General features: G+C 33.9%; 5 protein-coding genes across 5 annotated transcripts; 2 read left to right on the top strand and 3 right to left on the bottom strand.

Moving 5' to 3' along the window:
• Nucleotides 1-1,655: 1,655 nt before the first annotated feature.
• On the bottom strand, nucleotides 1,656-4,997 carry LOC131594285 (receptor-like protein kinase HSL1). The gene is made up of 2 exons (XM_058866371.1): nucleotides 2,265-4,997; nucleotides 1,656-2,135 (listed from the first exon to the last, which is right to left on the bottom strand). Exons 1-2 carry the CDS (start codon nucleotides 4,858-4,860, stop codon nucleotides 1,711-1,713), a joined length of 3,021 nt encoding a protein of 1,006 aa, XP_058722354.1. The 5' UTR covers nucleotides 4,861-4,997; the 3' UTR covers nucleotides 1,656-1,710.
• A 2,793-nt stretch (nucleotides 4,998-7,790) lies between these two features.
• LOC131594287 (mitochondrial import inner membrane translocase subunit TIM17-2-like) lies at nucleotides 7,791-8,724 on the bottom strand. Its single transcript, XM_058866372.1, has one exon. The coding sequence runs from the start codon at nucleotides 8,624-8,626 to the stop codon at nucleotides 8,015-8,017; it is 612 nt and encodes a 203-aa protein (XP_058722355.1). The 5' UTR covers nucleotides 8,627-8,724; the 3' UTR covers nucleotides 7,791-8,014.
• A 3,760-nt stretch (nucleotides 8,725-12,484) lies between these two features.
• LOC131594288 (uncharacterized) lies at nucleotides 12,485-16,012 on the top strand. The gene is made up of 13 exons (XM_058866373.1): nucleotides 12,485-12,684; nucleotides 13,011-13,066; nucleotides 13,282-13,558; nucleotides 13,646-13,717; nucleotides 13,910-14,026; nucleotides 14,252-14,329; nucleotides 14,439-14,501; nucleotides 14,579-14,675; nucleotides 14,761-14,839; nucleotides 14,925-15,136; nucleotides 15,233-15,378; nucleotides 15,457-15,579; nucleotides 15,693-16,012. The coding sequence occupies exons 1-13, from the start codon at nucleotides 12,598-12,600 to the stop codon at nucleotides 15,849-15,851; spliced, it is 1,566 nt and encodes a 521-aa protein (XP_058722356.1). The 5' UTR covers nucleotides 12,485-12,597; the 3' UTR covers nucleotides 15,852-16,012.
• Nucleotides 16,013-16,129: 117 nt separating this feature from the next.
• LOC131594289 (cytochrome B5-like protein) lies at nucleotides 16,130-18,357 on the bottom strand. Its single transcript, XM_058866374.1, has 5 exons — nucleotides 18,209-18,357; nucleotides 18,002-18,119; nucleotides 17,820-17,860; nucleotides 16,656-16,825; nucleotides 16,130-16,384 (listed from the first exon to the last, which is right to left on the bottom strand). The coding sequence occupies exons 2-5, from the start codon at nucleotides 18,081-18,083 to the stop codon at nucleotides 16,318-16,320; spliced, it is 360 nt and encodes a 119-aa protein (XP_058722357.1). The 5' UTR covers nucleotides 18,084-18,119; nucleotides 18,209-18,357; the 3' UTR covers nucleotides 16,130-16,317.
• Nucleotides 18,358-19,417: 1,060 nt separating this feature from the next.
• LOC131598683 (senescence/dehydration-associated protein At4g35985, chloroplastic-like) lies at nucleotides 19,418-21,446 on the top strand. The gene is made up of 5 exons (XM_058871270.1): nucleotides 19,418-20,089; nucleotides 20,167-20,300; nucleotides 20,646-20,812; nucleotides 20,979-21,063; nucleotides 21,229-21,446. Exons 1-5 carry the CDS (start codon nucleotides 19,517-19,519, stop codon nucleotides 21,389-21,391), a joined length of 1,122 nt encoding a protein of 373 aa, XP_058727253.1. The 5' UTR covers nucleotides 19,418-19,516; the 3' UTR covers nucleotides 21,392-21,446.
• The last annotated feature ends 2,068 nt before the right edge of the window (nucleotides 21,447-23,514 follow it).

The raw sequence follows: 23,514 nt of genomic DNA on the forward strand, positions 1-23,514 counted from the left end.
CGGTGAAGACAATGAAAGTTGATGTATTATTTTTAATCAAGGTGGAGATTGTTAGGAGTTGATTGAAAATATACATGTTGAAGAAGTCTCGCATTGCTTAGTCTTATAAAGAAAGAGGGAGTTCAAGACTATATAATGGATTCAAGTTCTTCATTTCAAGATGCACTAATTAAAAGCACTTTAAACTTATATTTGACTTTCTTTGTTCTCTCATACTCTTGGTTTAGAGTGTTGTAAGATGTAGTTAAATATTTGCTTTGAAGAGTATCGGTGTATTGTAAGATGTAGTTAAATATTTGTCGTTGAAAGAATACTGTAAACAACTACGACTATAATTACTTTAGTTTTTTCGTATAACCACGTATCATAGCAATGATAGTTTGATAACTCATAGTTTTTCCTGTTTGAGGCCATTAAGGTTGAACTCACAATCATATAATTCAAATCCTTACATCTTAAATAAGTATTGAACTCATAATCTTTCAAGTGATTTAACTCCTCACCAACTAAATCGACATATACTTTTAAATAATTAATAATTTTAAAAAATGGTAAAATTTCATTAAAAAATTGTACAATTAATTAAATATTATTGTATAAACTAAAAAATATTTAGACAATTGTATCATTCTTTATTAAGTTTATTTTAACAGAGCTTTTGATTTATGGAAGATGTGGACAATCAAAATTAGACAACACTTTGATATTCTAAAATAATCTTATTGAGTACATATCCAACATCAAGTTATTTAATATGATATATTTAACAAATTTTCAGAATATCTAATCATTTTCCTCAAAACTATGGGTTAGGGAACAATGCATGTACTTAATTAATTACAATCCCACAAAAACTTGGCAAAACTATGGGTCCCTTGTTTGCAACTCTTGATAACGAAAGCACATCTTTAAGGAAAAGTCATTAACCACACACAACACATCATAAACCCAATTCAACTTCTTTTTCTAAAGGACAAAATCCAAGAAACCCCACATGGATCCCTTTTCACATTAAGGAAAGGACATTTTCCTTTCACATTGCTTTATGGTTTTTTTGACTTGTCAATTGCAGCTATAACAAGGATCCCTTTTCACATTGAATACACTTTCCTTTCACTTTGCTTTATGGTTTTGACTTTTTATAACAAGAATGGTGATATGTTACAAAAAGAGACACCTATGTGTATGGGCAACAAAACGAATTGGGTCTGCCGGTTAAGCTTGTCATTTTTTACATGACGAGCTAAAGTTTTCGATTCATCACTTATATTTTATCTACCACGTTCTGCTTTAAGACACTTGTTTTTTTTTTCAACCACGAGCTTAAACGAAATGATATTTTGATATTTTATCATTTTTAAATTTTGTGGATGATAGAGTCAACCATATTTTTTAATGGGTCGAACCAATATGTTTGATCCGCACCTCTATTTTGTCCGCTTTGTTCCACTTTGTTTTTTGTTCCGTACCTCTAGTTGCATCGTGATCTTTGATATTATAGAAAATCACGATCAAATGTAGCTGAATCAGACTCCCATATAGTTGTATTGTAATTTCATCAAATACTAGTAGAGTGATTGCACTAAAAAAAACAATTATACAAAACCCTACACATACCCTTATATTACACATCATTGAAAAAGAATAATCAAATATGAGATATGCAAACTAATAATATGAAAAATATATTACATGAATTCCACAAGTTTGCTAGTCACTATCACTATCAACAACATCAATCCTCCTACTACTCAATTTAGAATTTTTAAGAAAAGGAACAACATCATATTCTCCACCAACATCATTCCTACCTCCAAACACAAACCCTCTTTCACTTCTAACCAATAAGTGCAACACTTCCTTCATGGAAGGTCTACTAGAAGGAAGTGTAGAAGTGCACATTATCCCAAGTTTGAAAATGCAACACATTTCATCCAAACAACTTGGTTCCACAAAATCTTTGTCTAACAAATCTTCTATATTGCTTCCTACAAGAACATGCCTCCATGACCATTCTACAAGTGATGAATGCTCATCACCATAGTTAGCTTCTTTACCGGTCGTTAGCTCCAATAGGATCACACCGAAGCTAAACACATCAATCTTTTCATTGATTTTAATTGTTTGAACATATTCTGCAATTCAAACATCACAAAATAAATTTAGAAGATTGACAGTGTAAAATATTTTTACGTAAAAAAAATGTTACAGAATATATTTGTTAGTAAGAAAATGCGAAAGAATTGGAATGTTGTTTATTTCACCTGGAGCCATATAACCAAAAGATCCAATAACAGCTGACATGGTGTTGAATTCTTCGGGCTTCATCAACGATCTAGCAAGACCGAAATCGGCAACTTTTGCATTGAATTGAGAATCCAAAAGTATGTTGCTTGTTTTAATATCGCGATGAACAATCGGAGGCGAGCAATCATGATGCATATAGCACAAACCATGAGCAATTCCAATGGCAATTTGCAATCGCTTCGGCCAATCAAGGACAACATGTCGCGCGGAACCAGACATATTCGATGACTTATTCTTGTTGTGCAGCCATTTGTCTAGGCTGCTGTGTTCCAAATACTCATACACAAGCATCATTGAATCCTCATTCGAGATACAGCACAGCAACTTCACAATGTTTCGATGACGAATATTGCTCAATATTTTAACTTCCGCGCGAAATGAAGTTTCGAGCTTTTGCCTTAACTTTCTGTTACTCATGATTTTTTTCACAGCAACATAGGTTAAACCGTTGACAGGAACACGGTACACCGTGCCGAATCCACCGCTGCCGATGATGTTTTGTTCTGTCATTGAGGAAAGTATGTCTAGTTCTGTGAAACTTAGCCTTTGAAACGAAATGAGCTTCCACGAACTTTCCGATTCGTGTTTTCCTTTCTTGTAAAGTTTGATAATCATGAATGATGCAAACAAAGCCAACAAGAAAGTCACCACAATAAGGCCAATAATCAAACCAATAGACCAATGTGAGGTTTTGGTTGGTTTTTCAAAGCCGAAATCGCAAAGGGTAAGACTAAGTTTTGGTGTATTAGAACATAAACCAGAATTGTTCAAAAAACTTCTGTCAAAAGCTGAATTTTCAAAATCACTAGGAACTTTTCCTGTCAAAAAATTCGACGAAAGATTGAGATTCGTGATTCTAGAAGGTATAGAAGGTATTTCGCCCGAGAATTGATTTTCTGATAGATCGAGAGCACTAAGCGAAGGTAAATGACCAAATGAACTTGGAATTTTACCAATAAGTTGATTTTGGCTCAAATTTAGAATCACTAGTGATTTCCATGATACTATATCATTTGGAAGTGACCCTTTAAGCTGATTTTGATCAAGCAACAATGTTTGGAGCTTAGGAAGTGATGTTAGCTCTTGAGGAACACTTCCATTAAGATAATTCTTGCTAGCTATGAACTTAACCACATTAGTCCAAGAAGCTACTCCAATTGGAATTCCACCATAAAACTGATTATAACTTATATCAAAAATCGAAATATTTGAAGACAGATTTTGAGGAAGTTCACCATTGAACTTATTATCACTTATCATGAAATTAGCCAAATTTTCAGCTCTCCAAAGTCCATCAGGAATTTCACCGAAAAACTCATTCTTCGAAATTTTCAGATCAACCAAGCTACTACAATTTCCAAGTGATTTTGGTAACTCGCCGCTTAAACTATTTTCATAAACAGTTAAAAATCGTAGCTTACCGTGATAGCACAAATTCTCCGGTAACTTTCCCTTAAAATTGTTCACCGCGATATGAAAAGATTCGAGCTTTGATTTAAGGCCGAAATCCATAGGAAGAGTACCTGAAAACTTGTTCATAAAAACATGAAATTCTGTCAAAGATTCAAGACGGCTTATGCTCTCCGGAACCTCTCCTGAAAAATTGTTCATGTGCAAATGCAACACTGATAACTTTTCAAGCTTTCCAAAATCGGTCGGTATTTTCCCTGAGAGAAGATTTTTCGCAAGATCAATCGTTGTCAAACTCAACGCTTCAACCGAATTCGGTATCTCTCCAGAGAGATTATTGCTGTTAAGATACACTATGCTCAAATTCTTCAACATGAACAAACCACTAGGAATTTTTCCTGTCAAATTATTTCCTGATAAATCCAATTTCTCCAATGCAACCATATCTCCAACACTTTCAGGAATTTCGCCTATCAAATTCGAACCATGTATGATAAAAAATCTCATTTTTTTCAACATGGTTAAGCCTAATGGAAGCTTCAAAGGATGCAAAGGATTAAAAGACAAATCAAAGTACTCAAGGTTGAACATGTCACCAATAACCTCAAAAGGAAAAGTATCATTAAACAAACAATATTTAAGGTCAAGGAACCTCAAATCCTTAAGCCTTCCAATACTCGAAGGAATTTCGCCATCGAAATAGGTTGAACCAAGGTTGAGATGTTGCAAATGGACCAAATTTTGGATATCATAAGGAATCTTGCCAACAAAGTTATTCAAAGACAAATCAAGATACTCAAGATTGGAACATTTGAGTAAGTCTTTAGGAAACTCACCAGGAATGAGATTGTGGCTGAAGTCAACATGTGTGAGATTCTTAAGGTCACATATGAAAGAAGGTATGGTTTGAGTTATGGTTGAGTTGACCAAAGTCAACCCTGTGATAGAACCAGTGGTGCATGTTATCTCTGGCCAAGAACAATAAGAGGTGTTTGATGAGTTCCAATGAGTGAGAAAAGATGGATTGTGTAGGTGAAGCTTTATTTTCAATAAGATTGAGTGTTCTTGTTGAGACTCAGAATTTGAAAGGCTCAAGATTAGAAACAAGGTGGCTACATGAAAATAAAGTGATAATATTGTCATGTGAGTGTTTTTTGATTTTTTTTTTTTTCTTTCTAGTTTGTTTGTGGTTTTGAGTTGTATTGAAAAGGAGTTTGTATGGAAAGAAGGATGAAGAAGTAGAAGAAGAAGAAGAATTATTGTCTTTTTCTAATAATTGTTGACTTGGTTGGAAACTTGGACACTCTACTTATTTGTCAATATAAGCATGAGGATAAGGGACTATAGTTTGTGATTGTTATTACAATATTTTTTTATTTATTGTTCCATATTCAAGTTTGCAAAAGTTATTTTGTTTTTTAATTTTAGTTAAAAGGGTGTTTTAAAGTATTGTTCATATAGAATGTTGAAGGAATTTGATACATATAATATAATAAACCTTATTTAGTAAAATAATGTGTGGTTGTTGTATCCACTTGGAGTTTTGTACATAAATCTTTATAATTGTGTTTTAGTTAAAAAGGCGTTTTAAGAATAGAGAAACTTGAATATTGTCTGCAAATCTCAACTCAAATGATCGAAGTCGATATTGTTCGATTGAATGTCGTTATCAGGATTAAAACTCAAATATTTACGATTTTCGTGATAATTACCACTTCGTCTACATAAATCTTTATAATTGTGTCTTTAGCTAAAATGGTGTTTTAAGTATAGAGAAACGTGAATATTATTCGCAAATCCTAACTCAATTGATTGAAGCCAATATTGCTAGGTTGGATGTCATTATCAAGATTCAAATTCAAATACTTACGGTTGTAGTCATAATTACCACTTCGTCTACATAAATCTTAATAATTGTGCCTTTTGTCAAAAAAAGTGTTTTAAGAATAGAGAAACATGAATATTGTTTGTAAATTCTAACTTAATTGACCAAAATCGATATTATTAGGTTGGATATTGTTTGTAAATTCTAACTTAATTGACCAAAATCGATATTGTTAGATTGGATGTCATTATCCAGGTTCGAACTCAAATACTTATTCCTGTAGTGATATTTATCACTTCGTCTACATAAATCTTTATAATTGTGTCTTTAGTTAAAAATGTGTTTTAAGAATAGAGAAAAAATCCTAACTCAATTGACCAAAGCCAATATTGCTAGATTGGGTGTCATTATCAGGGTTCGAACTCAAATACTTACGATTGTAGCGATAATTACCCGATCATTTACATAAATCTTTATAATTATGTCTTTAGTTATAAATCTTTATAATTGTGTCTTTAGCTAAAAGGTGTTTAAAAATAGAAAAATCTTTATAATTGTGTCTTCTAGTGATAAATCTTTATAGTTGTGTCTTTAGTTAAAAGGGTGTTTAAAAATAGAGAAACGTGAATATTGTTCGCAAATTCTAACTCCATTGATCAAAGCCTATATTACTAGGTTGGATGTTATAATCATGATTCAAACTCAAATCCTTATTATTATAGTGATAATTACTACTTCATCTAAAAAAAATACATTTTAGGTATAGAGAAATGTGAATATTGTTTTAATCTCAATTTGCAGCATTATAAATTGATAATATTTACTTTCACTATTCAACTATCAGAAGTTAACACCTTTTAAAATAATGTGACAATAAGTTAATGACACCACTTTGATTGTCATCATCAATTGCATGTACTTGCATAGACTGAATTATGGACTGAATTATTGGCCATGTAGTACAGTTTAGAATGGATTCCAATTTTAAGTAGGGTAAGAGTATTCTTTAACTTGTTATTTGGTGCATATACATTCCTTAAACTCAAATCCAACTTTAATGCCAAACGCATACACGTCTAATAGAGAGCTCACCTTTGTTGAAAATAGACCACCTTAGGAAAGTATGCACAATATTCCATTACATCAGTATCACATGCAATAATTATTGAGGTACCCGACAGTGGAAGACCTTGACCAATTCACACGTCTACTAGTAGCTGACTAGGTCATGAGTGCATTTTTAACCAAACTTCTTATTTGGAGTAATGAATAATTCTACTACATACCACTACTTTTATACTAGTACTCCCTCTAATCCTTATTATAAGAGGAAGTTCATTTTATAGATTCATAGAACGATTAATGTGTTTGGATTATATATGAACCAGATACATGAATTTTCTCTTATAATAAAGACTAGAGGGAATAATACAAAATATAATGATCATAACATAACTTGTACATCAAAGAATTCAGAGTCATTTGCCTCTACCATAACCAGTGTCACAGACAACTATTTTCCCAATAACTCTGAATTCTATGATGTATATGTTATGTTGATGAAGGAGAAAGCCTCAACACAATGGTAAAAGTCATGAAACCAATATCATGCAAATGTTCAAAATGTGTAGCTAATATGTTTGTCTTACATAATGTAAGACTGCTACAAAATAGACCCTCAATGGCTTCCTACAAAATAGACCCTCAATGGGTTCGATTATAATCCTTCTCTGGACTCGAACACAACAGTCATTTTACAAAATCAAAACATATCAGCTACACATTTTGAATATTTGGATGAAGACAGTGGTTACTGTCTTATACACCAATGGCCAACTAAATAAACATGCAAAACACGACGTCCACCGTCTCGCATACCAGGATCACAGCATTTCATGAAATCCCTAATACAACACCTTTTCTAACTAATCTCCCACATCTTAAGATCCTACATTTCACAGGTAAATGTATAACAAATCACGAGTGCGGTGAAACTTCAACACTTACATCACTCTCGACTCAGTTCATAAGACACAAATCCATATATTGCATACACAACCTTCAAAGATCATGTTAGCAACATCTTTGGCAGCAAGAGATTCTTGTGACACAAACCACCATAAATTCATTCAATGATTCGACTATCAAGTAACTAAATTTCAATCAATCAAGCTCCAAACATAACAACAAAGCACTTAACTTAAACATACTAATAATCTAGTATATACTTACACTAGTTATAACAACATTGAAAATAAATCATTGTAATTAAAATCTACCACTACACTTGTTACATATTATTATAGTTGATTTCAAAACAAGAACTAACAAGATAACTAATTTAACGTATATGATAGATATTCAATCAATCACCAATTGGAGGTTCAAAACAAACCCCTAATTTTCCAAATTCAATTTAAATTCCAAACATAACAAAAATCACTACCTCAGAGGCCAAAACCAAACCCTAATTCACTTGTATTCGAAATTCGGCACAGGAGGAGCATCAAAACTCTCAAGAATCTTCACATCACTTCCTCCACTAGCATTCTTCTCTTCCTCCTTCGCTCCGCCGAACATTCCACCGAACCACGACGACTTATTCGAATCCGAATTCTCCGGCGTCTGCGGCGGCATCTCATCCATCATAATCGGCATAGGCTGCTGAGCACTAAGAAACTTATTAAGCGCGATCCCCGCGCCTTCGATAAGCGCGAGAAGAACGCCGCCGAACGCAGCGGATCTAGCGGAAGCAGCGAAACCTTGACGCATGGCGAGAAAACCACCGGTAGCAGCACCGGCAACGATCGAATTCCATGGATCTTCTTTCTGACGAACGTAAACCATAGTACAGTCAAAAGAGGAGAAAAGACCACCCCAAACGGCGAAACTACCGCCGATTCTCGGAGCGTTGAGACGAACGGCTTGTGTTGCGCCGATTAATCGATCGCCTTTGGGGGAATTGTATAGACCTTTGAGGAAGTGGAAGGCGGAGCCGCCGACGGCGCCCATTCCGAAGGCTCCGCCGATGTCGTCGAGGATGCGATCGGGACAGGGCTCTCGTGAAGTTTCCGGTGTTCCCATTTTGATCAAAACGGTGTCGTTCGGCGGTTAGGGTTTTGTTCTGAGAAGAGAAAACAAAATCTCTCTTTGTCTAGAAGGAGTTCGTGGTAATGCTAATACAAATAAGTTGTTAGTTAATTTATTATACATATTTAATTAATAAATTAATAGTTGATAGTGTAAAAATTTATATTAGCTTGGAGAATAAGCTAATTTGGTTGGTAAAAACTATTATTCATATTTGATTTTGAAATATAATTTTTCTAAGGTTTTTTTTTTTTTTTGAGTGTAAGTAAGATTTCATTACAAGGGAGAACTAAATATTCTCATAATCCGATTATATAAAAATGGGGTTAATCCGCCAACAAAAGAAATTATAGACCAATTAGAATTACGAAAGAAATAACAAAGGATTTTTATTAAATTCGTAAAAGTTACAAATAGGATGAATAATTTCTCCTATAAAAAACTACTTCCAAATCAAAGATTTAATGTTCCAAACCGTATTATTCACATTCCACACTTCATTTCGAAAGCAAATCTCATTCCTACTTAACCAAATAATCCACACTATCGCTAACCACACCACTCCTAATTTGCCAACTTTCACTTTCTTTTTTTTACAAAATGAATATCAATCCATGAAACACGATATACACTCTTCCTAAGGTAAAATAGGATAATCCATATGCAAACAAACCATATTATTGCCGCCACCCTTGAAGCTTCTCTGTTCGAATCTAACAACCCATAGAATTGTTGCAGATGCGCCACACTTTCATTTTGGAATGCCGCTTTAATTCCAATCCATTGACATATCGAGCACCATGTACCTACAAAGATTGGACAGTCGAAGAAAAGATGAGATACCGATTCCTCCCCCACCCCCCCACCCCCCCCCCCACACCCACCCTCGCACAACAATGATCCTTGGCCCAACACTCCCCTCTCGACTAAATTATCCTTTGTTGCTATTTTGTTTTGAAACATCCTCCACACCAAGCACGACACTTTAGACAGAACCTCCTTATGCCACGCTTTCGACCAAGTTGGGTTAGAGTGGCTTGGAATATTTTGCATTAGCTCTTTATACCTCTCTTTTACTGAATAATAGTTTGCATTATCCCAGCTTCCCAAGTCTAAATTGCACAAGTCATTCCAACGTGTGGAGCATCCCCTCCCCCCTAAATTCTCTTCCAACTCTCTCAGCCCATACCTGCTAACCAAATTTCTATACCAAAGGCCTTCTCTATCCTTTCTAATTTTCCACAACCATTTTTCCAACAAATCCATATTGAACATCCTTAAAGTGTGGCTCATATAGGCTAAATCTATGGGATTCTTTGTACCAGCAACAATGTTTTCCTTAGGATCCTTTGCACCAATAGCAGATTTTTCCTTAGGATTCGTGGTTTCAACAGCAGGTTTTCCACTAAGGCTATTTGTGCTAGTAGCTGGTTTTTTCAAACTAACAATGGTTTTAGCATGAGGATAAGAATGAAACAATTTCTTCAACTTATCAACATTTGCTTTAGAGTCAGGTAATGGACCCATAAGCGCATGAACTTCCCTAGAGATAGAGAAAGGAATTAATACTCGGGACTTGTAGATACGAAGCTTCTCCTTTTGCATTGGAGGTTCAGGAACATATTCTTTATTCCTATCAATGATTGGATTGGTGAGCCTGGTAGAAAAAGGAAGAGAGTACTTAGAACCTTTAGAATCCTTCGAGCTCTTTGACTTTGAAGCAACCATTGTCGAGGTGTCGAAGAGACAAGCATAAAACATGGACGGGGACTTAGCATTTTTCAAGAGCATTAAGGATTTTGACAGAAAACCGCTACAAGTCAGTCTTTGACGGAAAGGTTGACACGCGTCTTTGACAATAACAAAATAGGGGGAGTAACTGTTTTTTAGTGTCATCCAAAGTACACGTAGAGACAGGTCCAAGGGAGAAATGCATGCGGCAAAGACGTGTCAATCCCCGGGAAGAAAACCGTTGGAGACAATTATTCTAGTTTTAGTATAAATAAGAGTTCTAGTGTTAAATTCGGTGTGTCAAAATCATTACAAAAACTCACAAACTCAAAGTATTCAAGCGTTAAGAGAGAAAAGAGTCAGTTGAGCAAGATGTATGATCCTGGACATCATTTTATTTACACTTTAAGCAAATTTCTTTTATCTTAACTTGCTCTTTACACTTTTTATTTTTATCTTTTCACCGTACCATTTTCAGAGATTTCAACCAAGTCAAAATCTTTCATTTTTTTGCAAAGCTTTACATTTTAACTTAGTAGAAATTCACTTCAAGCCAAACACTTAAACAAAGCCACGAATATCTATGCACGTATGTCCTAGAATCAACTAGTCGATCCTACAAATAACCATTTTGGAGGACTATTGCTTGTTTACTAAATTTCCCGGTAAATACTTGTTTGTTATTGTGTGGATATTTATGTCGATGTTGCAGATACTTCACTTATTTTGTTTTTCGATTTTTGTTTAGTTTCCGTAATTGATGATCCGCTATTGTAACACTAGGACAATAAGTTATGTCTATCTTTTTACGAGTTGTTTAATTGTACCTTTGCTAATATTACAGTTAATCTCCTTTTGAGACAAGTGATGAGATGTCCAAATACTTATGTTTTTGTTCCGATGTGATAATTATAACTTTAGAAAAGATGTTTTGTTGAGAAAATGTGTGACACCTTGTTTAAGTTAAAATATTTTTGCATGTTTTTGTACAAATAAGCATTTGGGATTTTAAGGTGTTACAGTTGGTGTATTGTGCAAGTTGCAAGTACAATGTCCAAGGGATGCAACAAAGAAATCATTCAATAGATCTAGGAGTCTCCAAGAATATAAAAAAACATGCATGATAGAGATGACTGGATGTGAAGACACAGACTGATAATTTGATGACTTAAATAATGAAAACACGTCTAATTTGAAAACAAAATGAATGCCTTAAAGGATCGATGAAAAACTTGTTAATATTCTATGACCGAAGGGTGTTTGTACCTTAGAGACTGTTTGAGAGTTGGTTTTTAGAGGATTTTGGAGGAGGGTTGCGTCTAAATAAAGAAATAAGTTTGATATTTTAAAAAGCTTAAGAAATAATACACTACATTAGCGTATAAGATCATATTGTTTTTTAAACTTTCTAATAATATCAAACATATATCTATATATAGACGCAACCCTCCAAAGTTTTCCGCTCCAAAAATCAACTTCCAAACAACCCCTTAGAATATTCTTGAATCCCATAGTCAAATGCAGGAATAAAGAACATGGAAGGTACTTCCTCAAAAAGATCCATAGAGGAACTTATAGACAACATCTAGGAGGAAGAGTATTGGCCAATGGCCATAGAATTCTAATTTCTCTTTTTTATACAACAGTTGTTACATTTCTTAATTATGCGTAAAAATGACAAAATAACTTATAAAAAAAAATGGAGATACTACATATGATAAAATAATTTAATACTAGTTTTAATCATTTATTTTTCTAATTTAAATCACTTTTAAATATTAAACACACACTTTATTGGAATGGAAGATTCACATAATAGGAAAAAAAATCAATAAATGGTTTGTTTGGAAATTATTCATATGGAAGATTCACATATTAGAATAACTTGGAACATACATGTCAAATGTGACATATTGCATGAAGCAAATTGTAACATTTTAGAAGTTTAAAAAACTATAAATAACCACCAACCCTTCAATTCTCTATTTTAAGCTATTGTTTTTTATGAAGAAAAAAAAAACATATACTCTCCCATTATTAAATAATAGATATAGAAAATAGAAAACAGAAAGAGAGAAAGAAAAAAAAAAAAAAGTGGTGGTTTTACTTTGATTTGTGTTTGTGTGGTAAAAAACTGAAAATTTCTCCTTGTGTTTTTTGTGATGAAAGAATCAAACAAGATTTGTTTTTCAAAGAAAACCAGAAAATAGACACAAGGATCATTCACAATATCAATGCCTTCCTTAGACTCTCTTGATTCTTTTCTCTTTTCTCTCAGCTCAAAATTTTCTTCTCCTTTGGGATATTTCATTCAAATTCAGGTATTCTTTTCGCGCCCCCTACAAACATCGTATTAAATTTGTTGATAATTGATATTGATTTTACAAATTTATTCTTAAAAAATAGAATTTGTCAATATTTTTATCGGAATGTTGCAGCTTATAGCATAAGCAATTATGAATAAGTTATTTCTATACCATAAGATAAAATAAGATAAAATTGGTTTTCATATAATATATTAACGGTTTTTATAAGGTTTCTCAAACACGCCACGAGTGCTTATGCTAATAGACAAATTTAAATAAGGCAATCCAAATAGCCCTATATAATGTGTTGTGTAAATCTGAATTTTATGTTCAATATGCAGGGATGTGTAATCTGCTTACTCCTAGCTTTTGGATGGGTTGCAGCCGCTTACGTCAGGTACTCATTCACTATGAAACACTGATACAGACATTGATACAGACATTGACATAGGACATGACACAGACAATGAAATAGCGTAATAATAATAAAATGGAAGAGATTTAATATAACTATGTGTCTGTGTAATACATTGATACTTACGGGGTTTAATTCATACATTCATACATTGACACGTGTCTGACATTGAACACGTCTTCAATCTTGTGTTACAGGAGAAGAGAGATAAAAAGAATAAGGAGGAGTATAAAGAATGGAAATAGTTTTGCTTTCATTTGTCAAGATATCAATGAACTTGAGCATTCCAATCAGGTCAATTTGCCAAGAGTAACTGTAATTATGCCTCTAAAAGGCTTTGGTGAACACAATCTCCATAACTGGAGGACTCAGTTAACATCTCTATATGGTGGTCCTCTAGAATTTATTTTGGTGGTGGAAAGTACTGAGGATCATGCTTACCATTCTGTATCAAGACTCATATCAGAATTCGAGGTGCAACTGAAACTTATATAGTTTTCGAATTCGACGATAATCGCGTATTTCTGTATTTTACTTGTATGTTTGTTTTAACACATGCAGGGTTCTGTTGATGCTAGAGTACTTGTAGCCGGTTTGTCAACAACTTGTAGTCAAAAAATTCACAATCAATTGGTACAATTTTTTCTTGCGTATATATTTTCGGAATCGTATCGGTTGGACTGTGGTTGGTTCAAACAGTTCATTTTTTTTATTCATTTTAACCGTAGTTCAACCGATGGTATCAATTGAGCTATGAATTGAAAGTTTCGCCGGTTCGATCTCCACTCCAGTTCTTAAAACATTGCTATATATGAATCTTCGCAGGTTGGAGTGGAGTCAATGCATAAAGATAGCAAGTATGTACTGTTTTTGGATGACGATGTTCGGCTACATCCTGGATCAATTGGATCACTCACTCTTGAAATGGAAAAGAATCCTGAGGTATGCCTTAAAAATATGAAAATTACGCATTCGCGTGGTCAGCATGTTGGTAATCATTGGATCTGGACCGTTAGGTCTCCATCCAATGACCATCGACGTGCTGCGAGTACGTGAATGCGTGCAAGAAATCGAAATAAATAAAAAAACGTAGCTTTTATTTGAAATATTCTAGCCTATAATTATTCGGTTACACTCTCTAACTGTTTTTTTTTTAATGCGTAACAGATATTTATTCAAACGGGATATCCTCTTGATTTGCCATCTGGAAGTTTAGGGAGTTACTGCATCTATGAATATCATATGGTAAACATCTACATCGAAATCCACATCTCGATTTTCATACTAAATTTTACCTGATCGATACGATACGAATCTCTAATCCGTGTTCCTATCTGTTATTTTTGTTCCACAGCCTTGTTCGATGGGATTCGCCACTGGTGGAAAAACATTCTTTTTGTGGGGAGGGTGCATGATGGCAAGTAGCTTCAACTTTTTCTTTTGATTTAGTTTATACGAAGTATTCGCATTTTAACTGTTTTTTCTTCTCTCCAGATGCATGCTGAAGATTTTCGGCAAGATAACTGCGGCGTAGTCTCGGAACTTAAAAACGGTGGATATTCTGATGATATGACTCTTGCATCCATAGCTAGTGAGTAATTGATGCTGTTATCAATTTCTGGTTTTCGTTTCTGTTTATTCTGCTGTTCATTTTCCGATAATATTTTCGATTTCAGGTGCTCATAAAAAGCTCATCACTTCTCCTCCAGTTGCCGTCTTTCCTCATCCACTCGCAAGTGATCTTAATTTCGGAAGGTTTGTACTTTGTAGTAATCATAATTCATCTCCAAACTAAATTTTCGATCTGCATTCTCTGTTAATCGGTTTATAACATGTTTAGGTACTGGAATTATTTGAGGAAACAGACATTTGTTTTGGAGTCGTACACGACGAAAGTTAACCGTGTGATGAACCGCGCATTGTTCGCCGTTCACTGTTATTTGTCATGGGGATTTGTATCGCCGTTTGTTATGGCGATAGTTCATGTTGCAGCAGCGATACAGTTTCACTATAAAGGATACTCTCATGACGAAATGACCTACAATTTCGGCGGTGAGAATACGATTTTTCCTTTTAGGTAGGTTGTTAGTGTTGATTCATGTATGAACAATCGGTCGAGTACTGATACCGAATGATGAATTCTCTCAGGGTTATCACTGGTGTACGTCCTAGCCATATGCACTTTTCTTGAGCTTCTTTCAATGTGGAACTTGACAAGGATAGAAGTTCAACTTTGCAATGTTTTGTCACCAGAGGCACCTCCACTTTCTATTATTAACTATAATTGGTGTCTTGTGAGTATTTCTACAAGTTCATAATCAAAATTAATTGATTAAGTGCTTTTTTTTAATTGATTTTTTTTTCTTGAGCAGGTTTTCATTGCTATGCTGGTGGATAACTTTCTATACCCTATATCTGCGATTCGTTCGCATTTCTCTCAATCTATTAATTGGTCTGGTATTCGATACTATTTGAAAGACGGAAAAATCTGCAAGGTAATTTGGTTATGCTTAATTTGTAAATAGCTTATGAACGCATCCGATATTTTCATAACTTTTCGAATCCTTTTACTAAACCGGAATTTTTTTATTCATTGTATATTTTTCAGATAGATAGAACTCCAACAAACAAGGATATGCCTCCGGTATTCACAGACTTGGGAGGAAAGCATTTATATGGAAGGATAGGGTTTCCTTCAAAAGAATCTTTCCTTAGTTCATTAACGAAAACTTTCGCAAAATGGCGTCAACCAAAACGATCTGAATAACTAAAAAAAAAATAGCTTCGTTTAGTATTGAACGATTGATATTTAGTCATGTACAATCTTAGTAACTTTTTTTTTCCGGTATTACATTTCTATTGATGTGTTCGATCATGTAAAAAGTTTTGTAAATGTAACAATTCAGTTCTGTAATTCGTGTATAACAGTTAAGAACCTAAGTGTACTTTTTTATCACTTGGAAATGACAAGATTATCCTACGATTTCGTATCGTAACAACTTAAATACTGTATAATGAAGATAAATGATTAGAGGAGTGCAAAAATTTGGGGTAACAAGAAATTTAATAATCGAATTGCTGAATTACATATGTCTTGAACGTTGCAGACCGGCCAACGCCGCTTAGAAACTGGAAACTTACAAATGAATCCAAAATATTTAGAGTTTCTCTGAGGCAAATGTGCTTTTGGACCTAAACTTAAGTTTGCGATGGAAGATCAAACGGAGTATTAGTTATTGGTCCAAGTCTCCAATGTAGAAATCCTCAATCATGTCAAAGACCCGAGTTGCATGTTGTGGCCTGCAATGTAAAGGTAAAAGACAATATTAAAACAAGTCCAGAGTACTAAATACAAAATCGGGACTCGATATTGCATGAGATTAAGCTTTATTAAAAATGAGTGATATGCGAGTAATGTTGGAAGAGCATATGCTTAATCAAGGTAAGTAAACACCAAGAACGATACATAAAAAATTTTGTCGGGAAAAATGATACAAAATTTTCAGCAAGAGAAATATATAAATTCAGAAATATTTTCATGAGATACAAGGTGAAAGGAATGTATGCATACCCGAAAAATCCTTCGGTTGAATCATCTCCAGCATGTGCTAGAATGGCATCACCACCTGGATGTTCTTCCACATATGAGGTGACATCGTATACCTTGTTCTTGATGATTATCCAGCAATCTGTTCTCGTGTTATGCAATGTGACTTCATTTTTACTATAGGATTTTGATGTCTGCAAGCAAAAGACAGTATACAAAATATGACAACAATTGGATATCAGTTTCAAAATTATTATCAAGCTCGAACTCCAAAACTGAGAAGCCCAGACACAGACACCAGACACAATTTTAAGACTGACACGTCGATATTTATAAAAATTTGAGAAAATGGAGTAATTGAATGTAACTGTATGTGTTGGTGTCATGTGAGACACCAGACTGCAGAGATACATTCAATAATTGAGGTTCTGCAGAATAGCCTCCCCAAAGTTACATCCCCCTAGAACCCCTAAATTTCAAAATGGTATGAGATGGTCATATAACAAACTTTAAGAAACCGACACAACTATGATACAATTAATAAGGTGAGAATCACCAATTTAGTCCCTCAAATTGTAGAGACTGATGAATTCGGGTCCTGAAATTAATAAAATTTCAAATTTATCTCCGTAAAATCCTTCAAGCACACTAGTCCCTCCGAAGAAAGTTTAGAGACGTAATTGACTGAATCTAACGGACCGATATGATCAAAGATTTTTAATTTCGCAGACCATTTTGGAATTTCATTAATTTATGAGACCAAATAGCATGCATTGTTATCGATGGCTGGCGGTAATCCAAAAATCTACCATATAAAGCCCCCCATGGCACCGCCATCCTTCAGAAACTGGCCATAGTGGTTGTGGAAAATTTGGCATCCGTAATCCAGCATGGCCGATATTTAACTACACCGATTACACGACATCTACAATTCCTGACAACTACATTGCCAGTCCACTAATTTAGGAAGAAACCAATACAAAAACACAAACTAGTTAATTTCACTTAGATCTGAAATACTCTTCATTAAATTATGTCATTCCTCAGTTTAGAAAAAAAAAGTTGTAACACAAAAATAAATCACTCTATTCAACTTAATAATTCTATGATAAACAAAATAGCAAACCTAACAGTAACACAAAAATAGAGGTGATCATTGTTTGAGCTTAAATATGCAATGAATAATACCTTATCATTGTTTGAGGTGGAACCAGCTTTTCCCTTTTGTCCTAAGAAACATTCAAAGAAATCACATAAAAAATACATACATACATACATGAATACCCAAATTTTAAAAATCTTATCATAAATCACAATATTATCATTATCATTATAATTACAAGAGAGTGAAGATCAAAAAGGGGACTAACCAGATTTATGGTGTGTTGGGTTGAAAAGAAGAAGAACAATAACAACACCAATAAGCAATGCGAGTGCAATTAGCAATACCATTTTGGTAAAGTTGGAAACTTTGATGATTAATTCAATCTGAAACACCAAAAACAAGTGAAGGGTATTCAATCAAATTCACAACAAGTTACAACGAAAGAGAGAGAGTGAAGTGATGTTTGACTCACCAGTTAAGAATGATGTTAGGAACATCAAAGAAGAACAAACGAAACAACGTAGGGAAAATGTCGCAAATGAGTCATCAATGGGGAACGAGGTTTGAGTCAAAACAAGTAAGAACATAACAAGAGATTGTGATTTGTTGTGAGAGTGGGAAATGAGGGTGTTGGGCTGGAAAATATAGATACAAATGGACTTGGGCTCAAGCCCGGAAAGAATTTGAGAATTTCTTAATGCACCCTATGGTTTACTAATGCACCTTGTGAAATTTCGAAAACACCTCCCGATTTCGAAGATCCATCTCCCAACGTATTACAAACACACACAGTTCACTTTTTTTTTTTTGAGAATTTCTTAATGCACCATATGATTTACTAGCGCACCTTGTGAAATTTCGAAAACACCTCCAGATTTTGGAGATCCATCTCCGAACATATTTCAAATATACACAATTCATTTATTTTTGAACAACACCCTAATTTTATGATAAAATTTATTCCGAAAATACCTAGGAATCAGTTCAAAATAAAAATACCAAATTTTAATTTTAAGTTAGAATCAATTCTAAAGTCTAACGTCAATTTTACTCGAAGGTATACAAATATATAAAAATCAATTTTATACTTTCAGAATCAATTTCATCTAAAAATAGAACCAAAATTCATTGCTAAATTATAATTTATCATTGTTAAAAAAATCCAAATATATCATAAGCAACACAAAAAAAACACCTAAATATACCACATATCGATCCAAAAACATCTAACAATATAATAACATTTGTTCTTATAACAAAATGAAATACAATTAACTTCTATATTTTTTTTAAAAAAAAACTTTGGTATCGGATTGACTAACCTAATAAGATCAATTTTACCGTCTATTAACCGATGCCCATTTAAAATCATTAAAAAAAAAAACTATGTATGAATTGGACCAACAGAAAATTAAGACTTGTATGTTATTTACATAGCCATATGCACAAAGTTATTAAACTCATAAGAGAATATGAGAAGCAATGGTAGAGAAAGAAAAAGAATAATGCATATTATATAATAATCAAGTATATTTTTCTGTCACACTAAGATAACAAACTTTGATGCTAATGTAGATTGTTCAACAAGCATTCATATTTCTTACACATTCCATTTCCAAATTCCACACAAAGTATACATTACATACCATATATTAACCATCAATCACAAAGAATAGAATAAATCTAAGAACATATACCAAAAAGCATAAACTTTTTCTACTATCTCTATCTCCTTTCATATTCCAAACGGTCCCAAAAACAAAACACATCAAAAACAAACATGGCTTGTTGTTTCCGTGGCACCAAAACTCTTCCACCACCAATGGAGAAAAACACCACCATGATAATACCAAAAAGAACCACTCTCAGACAAGAAACCTTAATACAAATACCAGGATGTAGGGTTTATCTAATGGATGAAGGAGAAGCACATGAACTCACTCAAGGACAGTTCATGATCATCAAGATATTCGACGACAATGTTTCGTTAGCGACGATCATCAAAATAGGAAACAGTGTTCAGTTTCCTTTAACAAAAGATGAGCCAGTAGTGAAAGTTGATTCTCTTCATTATCTCTTTTCTTTGGCTGTGAGAGATTGTGTTGAGCCTCTTAGCTATGGTGTTACTTTTCCACAAGAGTTTTATGGAAGCATGGCTTTGGTTGAGTCTTTTCTTAAGGAACACTCTTGCTTTTCGGATTTGAAGTCGAGTAAGAAGAAGAGTGATCTTGATTGGGAAGAGTTTGCTCCTTGTGTTGAAGATTATAATCATTTTCTTGCTAAGGCTATTGCTGGTGGAACTGGTCAGATTGTTAAGGGTATCTTCATGTGTAGTAATGCTTACACCAATCAGGTTTGGTTATACAGTTTATCATATAATCGCTTATGTGTTTAAGTTGTTTCATAATCTAAAAGTTGTTTTGAAATCAGGTTCAAAAAGGAGGACAAACTATCTTAAATAGTGCTGCTTCTGATAAGAAAAATGGTGCCATGGTTAGAGAAAGTATGAACAACAAAACTTATGCTGCCACAAAGAACAACAGAATGAATGAAAATCTCATACGGTATTCAAAATTTGAATCAATCATAAGCGTTTAATCGTTGAAAATATTTGACTTTGTTTGTATCTATTTGAAAAATCATACAAATAATGGTTTGTATCAGAGCCGTTTTTGAATACGTGCAAGGCAGACTAACACACATGACTTAAAATTTTGATACGGGTGCATAAATAGGACCTAAATATTTGTTTGTGGCTAAATTGTAGCAAAATAAGGTTCATATTTGTTGTCATAGACAGTTAAACTGTGTTAACCTATACAGAGTCTTCGGAAATTTAAGACGGCTCTGGCTTGTAATTAGTTCTAAGATGATGAGAAAACTTAGTTTTTCATTTGTTTGCAATATAGAGTGAGGAAGCTTACAAATATGACAGAAAAGCTATCAAAATCTTTGCTCAATGGTGTTGGAATAGTGAGTGGTTCATTGATGGCTCCTGTGCTCAAATCTCAACCTGGACAAGCATTCCTAAAGATGCTCCCAGGAGAGGTTCTTTTGGCTTCCCTTGATGCAGTCAGTAAGTAAAACTCTTTTCTAATTTAATGTTTTTAGAATTAGACCGGACCGATTCAACCGAAAACTGGTTAGTCTGTCATTTAGTTCAACCATAAATCATTCTAAGTATGTGTGAACCAGATCGATTAGCATGAACTTGATACTATATTCTCTTTTAATGCAAACAGACAAGGTTTTTGAAGCAGCAGAAGCAGCCGAAAAACAAACTTTTTCGGCTACCTCTCAAGCTGCAACAAGAATGGTTTCCAACAGGTAAAAAATACTACTTCAAATATTTCAAATAGCGTTTCAGCTTATAACTTGCAAATAGCGTTTCATATTTTATTCTAATGTAAATTAAAATTGTATTTATACGATTTTATTTTTATGAGATAGTTCGAAAGTGTTAATTAGTAAAAGCATGTTTTGGTTATATAGGTATGGGGAAGAAGCAGGGGAAGCTACAGAACATGTATTTGCAAGTGCAGGACATGCTGCTAATACTGCATGGAATGTTTCTAAGATAAGAAAAGCTATCAATCCAGCTTCTTCAGCAGCTACTCTCAGAAACTCTGCCAAAAATAGATACATAGGATATTAATATGCAGCTATGTTGCTTTGCATTTGAAAAAAAATGAAGGCATGGATTTTTTTTTGCCTTTAGAATTATGTAATTATTGTTGTGTTTGGTGTGCTTTAAGATGATTTAAGAAAAATCAACTTGATCAAAAAGATGGTTCCAAATCTTAGACAGCAATGTTTGTTGCTCTTTTTATTACAAATATAAGATGTTGAATTATTGTCTAAATTCTTAACATGTTGTCTTTATAACAAATTTTTCGTCATAAAAAAAATATATTAAAATTGATATTGAATCTCAAAAGAATACTCTTAATAAAAAGATTATCAAACATTCTGCAATTTATGAGTTAAAGGATGTAAATCCATATAACTTTGATTCTAAAGCTGAAAGTTTAAAGAATGAACAACCAGACAGAAACAATAAAGAGTGAGATATTTTGGATGAAAACCATGAAAATGGACATTCTAAAAGAAAAGAGTGGTATTTTGTACTATAACATACATGGAATAGAGAATGTGTAAGATGACCACAGAAAAATACTTTTAGTATAGAGGTTGAAGTCTTTGATGTTCTGTAATGTTATATTTGTAAAAAGTCTAGTAAAGGTGGGAGGGTTGTAGCCCTCAAAACCCCTGTGGCCATATGTCGCCTTCTGGTGGGAATTGTTTCGTCCTAAGTGCATTGCATTCGTCCAGTTTTGAGAAACATGGAGAAAGGCGTTTTTTGGTTAGAGAGAAGTCACGGCCAATAGTTGATCCACAACATCCTAAAACGAAAAAACCCAACGGTCCATCATTAACTGATTGGAGGGTTATCATTTCCAATGAAACTCAACGGTCCATCATTGACTGATTGGATGAAATGTTGTGTTTGACAATTCATCATAGTGGTGAGTTTCTTGATTCTGAAAAAACTGGTTATGTGTGGGGTAAATGTACTGAGTTAGATGTAGATGTGGATAGGTGGTCATACTTTGAATTGGTTGGCGTTCTGGAAGATCTAGGTTATATTGAGGTAGACACTGTATATTACAAAGACCCCACTTTTGGAATGGATGTTCTTAATGATGATAAGGTGTGTTAGAGGTAACTGACCTCTTTAGGGTACATTTAAAAGTTGACATTTACATAGAACATGTGTTATCCCAACTAGAATATGTTGAAGAACCTTTAAATATGGAGGAATAAGTCATATATGAAGAACTAATAAATATGGAGGAAAAATCCATACATGAAGAAGCTTTATGTGTGGTTAACCCGGAGGTAGATTCCATCATTGAAGATCTTTATGAAGATGTCCTAGAGGACTTGAATGTAGGTACTGATGGTGTTGAGGGTATGAATGTAGGTGATGGTGTGAACACTGGTGGTGTTGAGGGTATGAATGTAGGTGATGGTGTAAACAATGATGTTATTGAGGGTATAAATGTAGGTGATGGTGTGAAAAATGATGGTGAGGTTCATGATGGTACAAAGACTAATGTTGGTTTGTTGAATGTTACAAGCTCTGATGACAATGAGGATGAGAGTTACAATTATGATAGTGTTTTGGAAGTTGCATTTAGTGATTCTGATATGAGTGAGGATTATTATGATGAAAACTTAGACAATCTTCTTGAATATGATGGAAACATGAAGGAACAGGTAAAAAGAAGAAAAAGAAATGGGAAGGAGATTGTGGAGAGGAGAATTTAAGTTTATATGATAGTGAGGAGTTAGATAGTGGATGTGATAGTGAGGAGAATGATGCACCAATAAAGAAGAAGTGCCCCATTTTTAAGTTAATGAAAGATATGTCTCATTATAAATGGGAGTTGGGAACTTATTTTAACTCAAAAAGTGACTTTAAGGAAGCAATTCAAACCTATGTTGTCCAATGTGGTAGAGGTCTTAAGTTTTTGAAAAGTGACAAAAAGAGAGTGAAGGTGGTGTGTAAGGAAGGCTACCTGTGAGAGGCCTATTATGGAAAGTTGCTTAATGAGGAGACTTGGCAACTTAGGAAAATAGTTAATATACACAATTGCTCTAGGGAATACAATGTAAAGATGATGAGTACAAAATGGCTTAGCAAGAGGTTACAAAACTCACTAAAAAATAATCCTAAGTTGAAGCTAAAGGATATAAATGATAAGGTTCAAAAGA

Source organism: Vicia villosa, linkage group LG4 (assembly GCF_029867415.1).
Source record: "Vicia villosa cultivar HV-30 ecotype Madison, WI linkage group LG4, Vvil1.0, whole genome shotgun sequence".
Classification (NCBI taxonomy): Eukaryota; Viridiplantae; Streptophyta; class Magnoliopsida; order Fabales; family Fabaceae; genus Vicia; species Vicia villosa.

Excerpts from the sequence above, each read along its gene's own strand:
- LOC131594285 (XM_058866371.1), bottom strand. The coding sequence starts at position 4,860 with ATGACAATATTATCACTTTATTTTCATGTAGCCACCTTGTTTCTAATC. Across the intron at positions 2,136-2,264 it reads TTTTGGTTATATGGCTCCAG|AATATGTTCAAACAATTAAA; the intron begins GTGAAATAAACA and ends TTTGAATTGCAG.
- LOC131594287 (XM_058866372.1), bottom strand. The coding sequence starts at position 8,626 with ATGGGAACACCGGAAACTTCACGAGAGCCCTGTCCCGATCGCATCCTC.
- LOC131594288 (XM_058866373.1), top strand. The coding sequence starts at position 12,598 with ATGCCTTCCTTAGACTCTCTTGATTCTTTTCTCTTTTCTCTCAGCTCA. Across the intron at positions 14,027-14,251 it reads AAATGGAAAAGAATCCTGAG|ATATTTATTCAAACGGGATA; the intron begins GTATGCCTTAAA and ends AATGCGTAACAG. Across the intron at positions 14,330-14,438 it reads GCATCTATGAATATCATATG|CCTTGTTCGATGGGATTCGC; the intron begins GTAAACATCTAC and ends TTTGTTCCACAG.
- LOC131594289 (XM_058866374.1), bottom strand. The coding sequence starts at position 18,083 with ATGGTATTGCTAATTGCACTCGCATTGCTTATTGGTGTTGTTATTGTT. Across the intron at positions 16,826-17,819 it reads CCACCTCAAACAATGATAAG|ACATCAAAATCCTATAGTAA; the intron begins GTATTATTCATT and ends TTTTGCTTGCAG. Across the intron at positions 16,385-16,655 it reads TCAACCGAAGGATTTTTCGG|GCCACAACATGCAACTCGGG; the intron begins GTATGCATACAT and ends TTTACATTGCAG.
- LOC131598683 (XM_058871270.1), top strand. The coding sequence starts at position 19,517 with ATGGCTTGTTGTTTCCGTGGCACCAAAACTCTTCCACCACCAATGGAG. Across the intron at positions 20,301-20,645 it reads ATGAATGAAAATCTCATACG|AGTGAGGAAGCTTACAAATA; the intron begins GTATTCAAAATT and ends TTTGCAATATAG. Across the intron at positions 21,064-21,228 it reads ACAAGAATGGTTTCCAACAG|GTATGGGGAAGAAGCAGGGG; the intron begins GTAAAAAATACT and ends TTGGTTATATAG.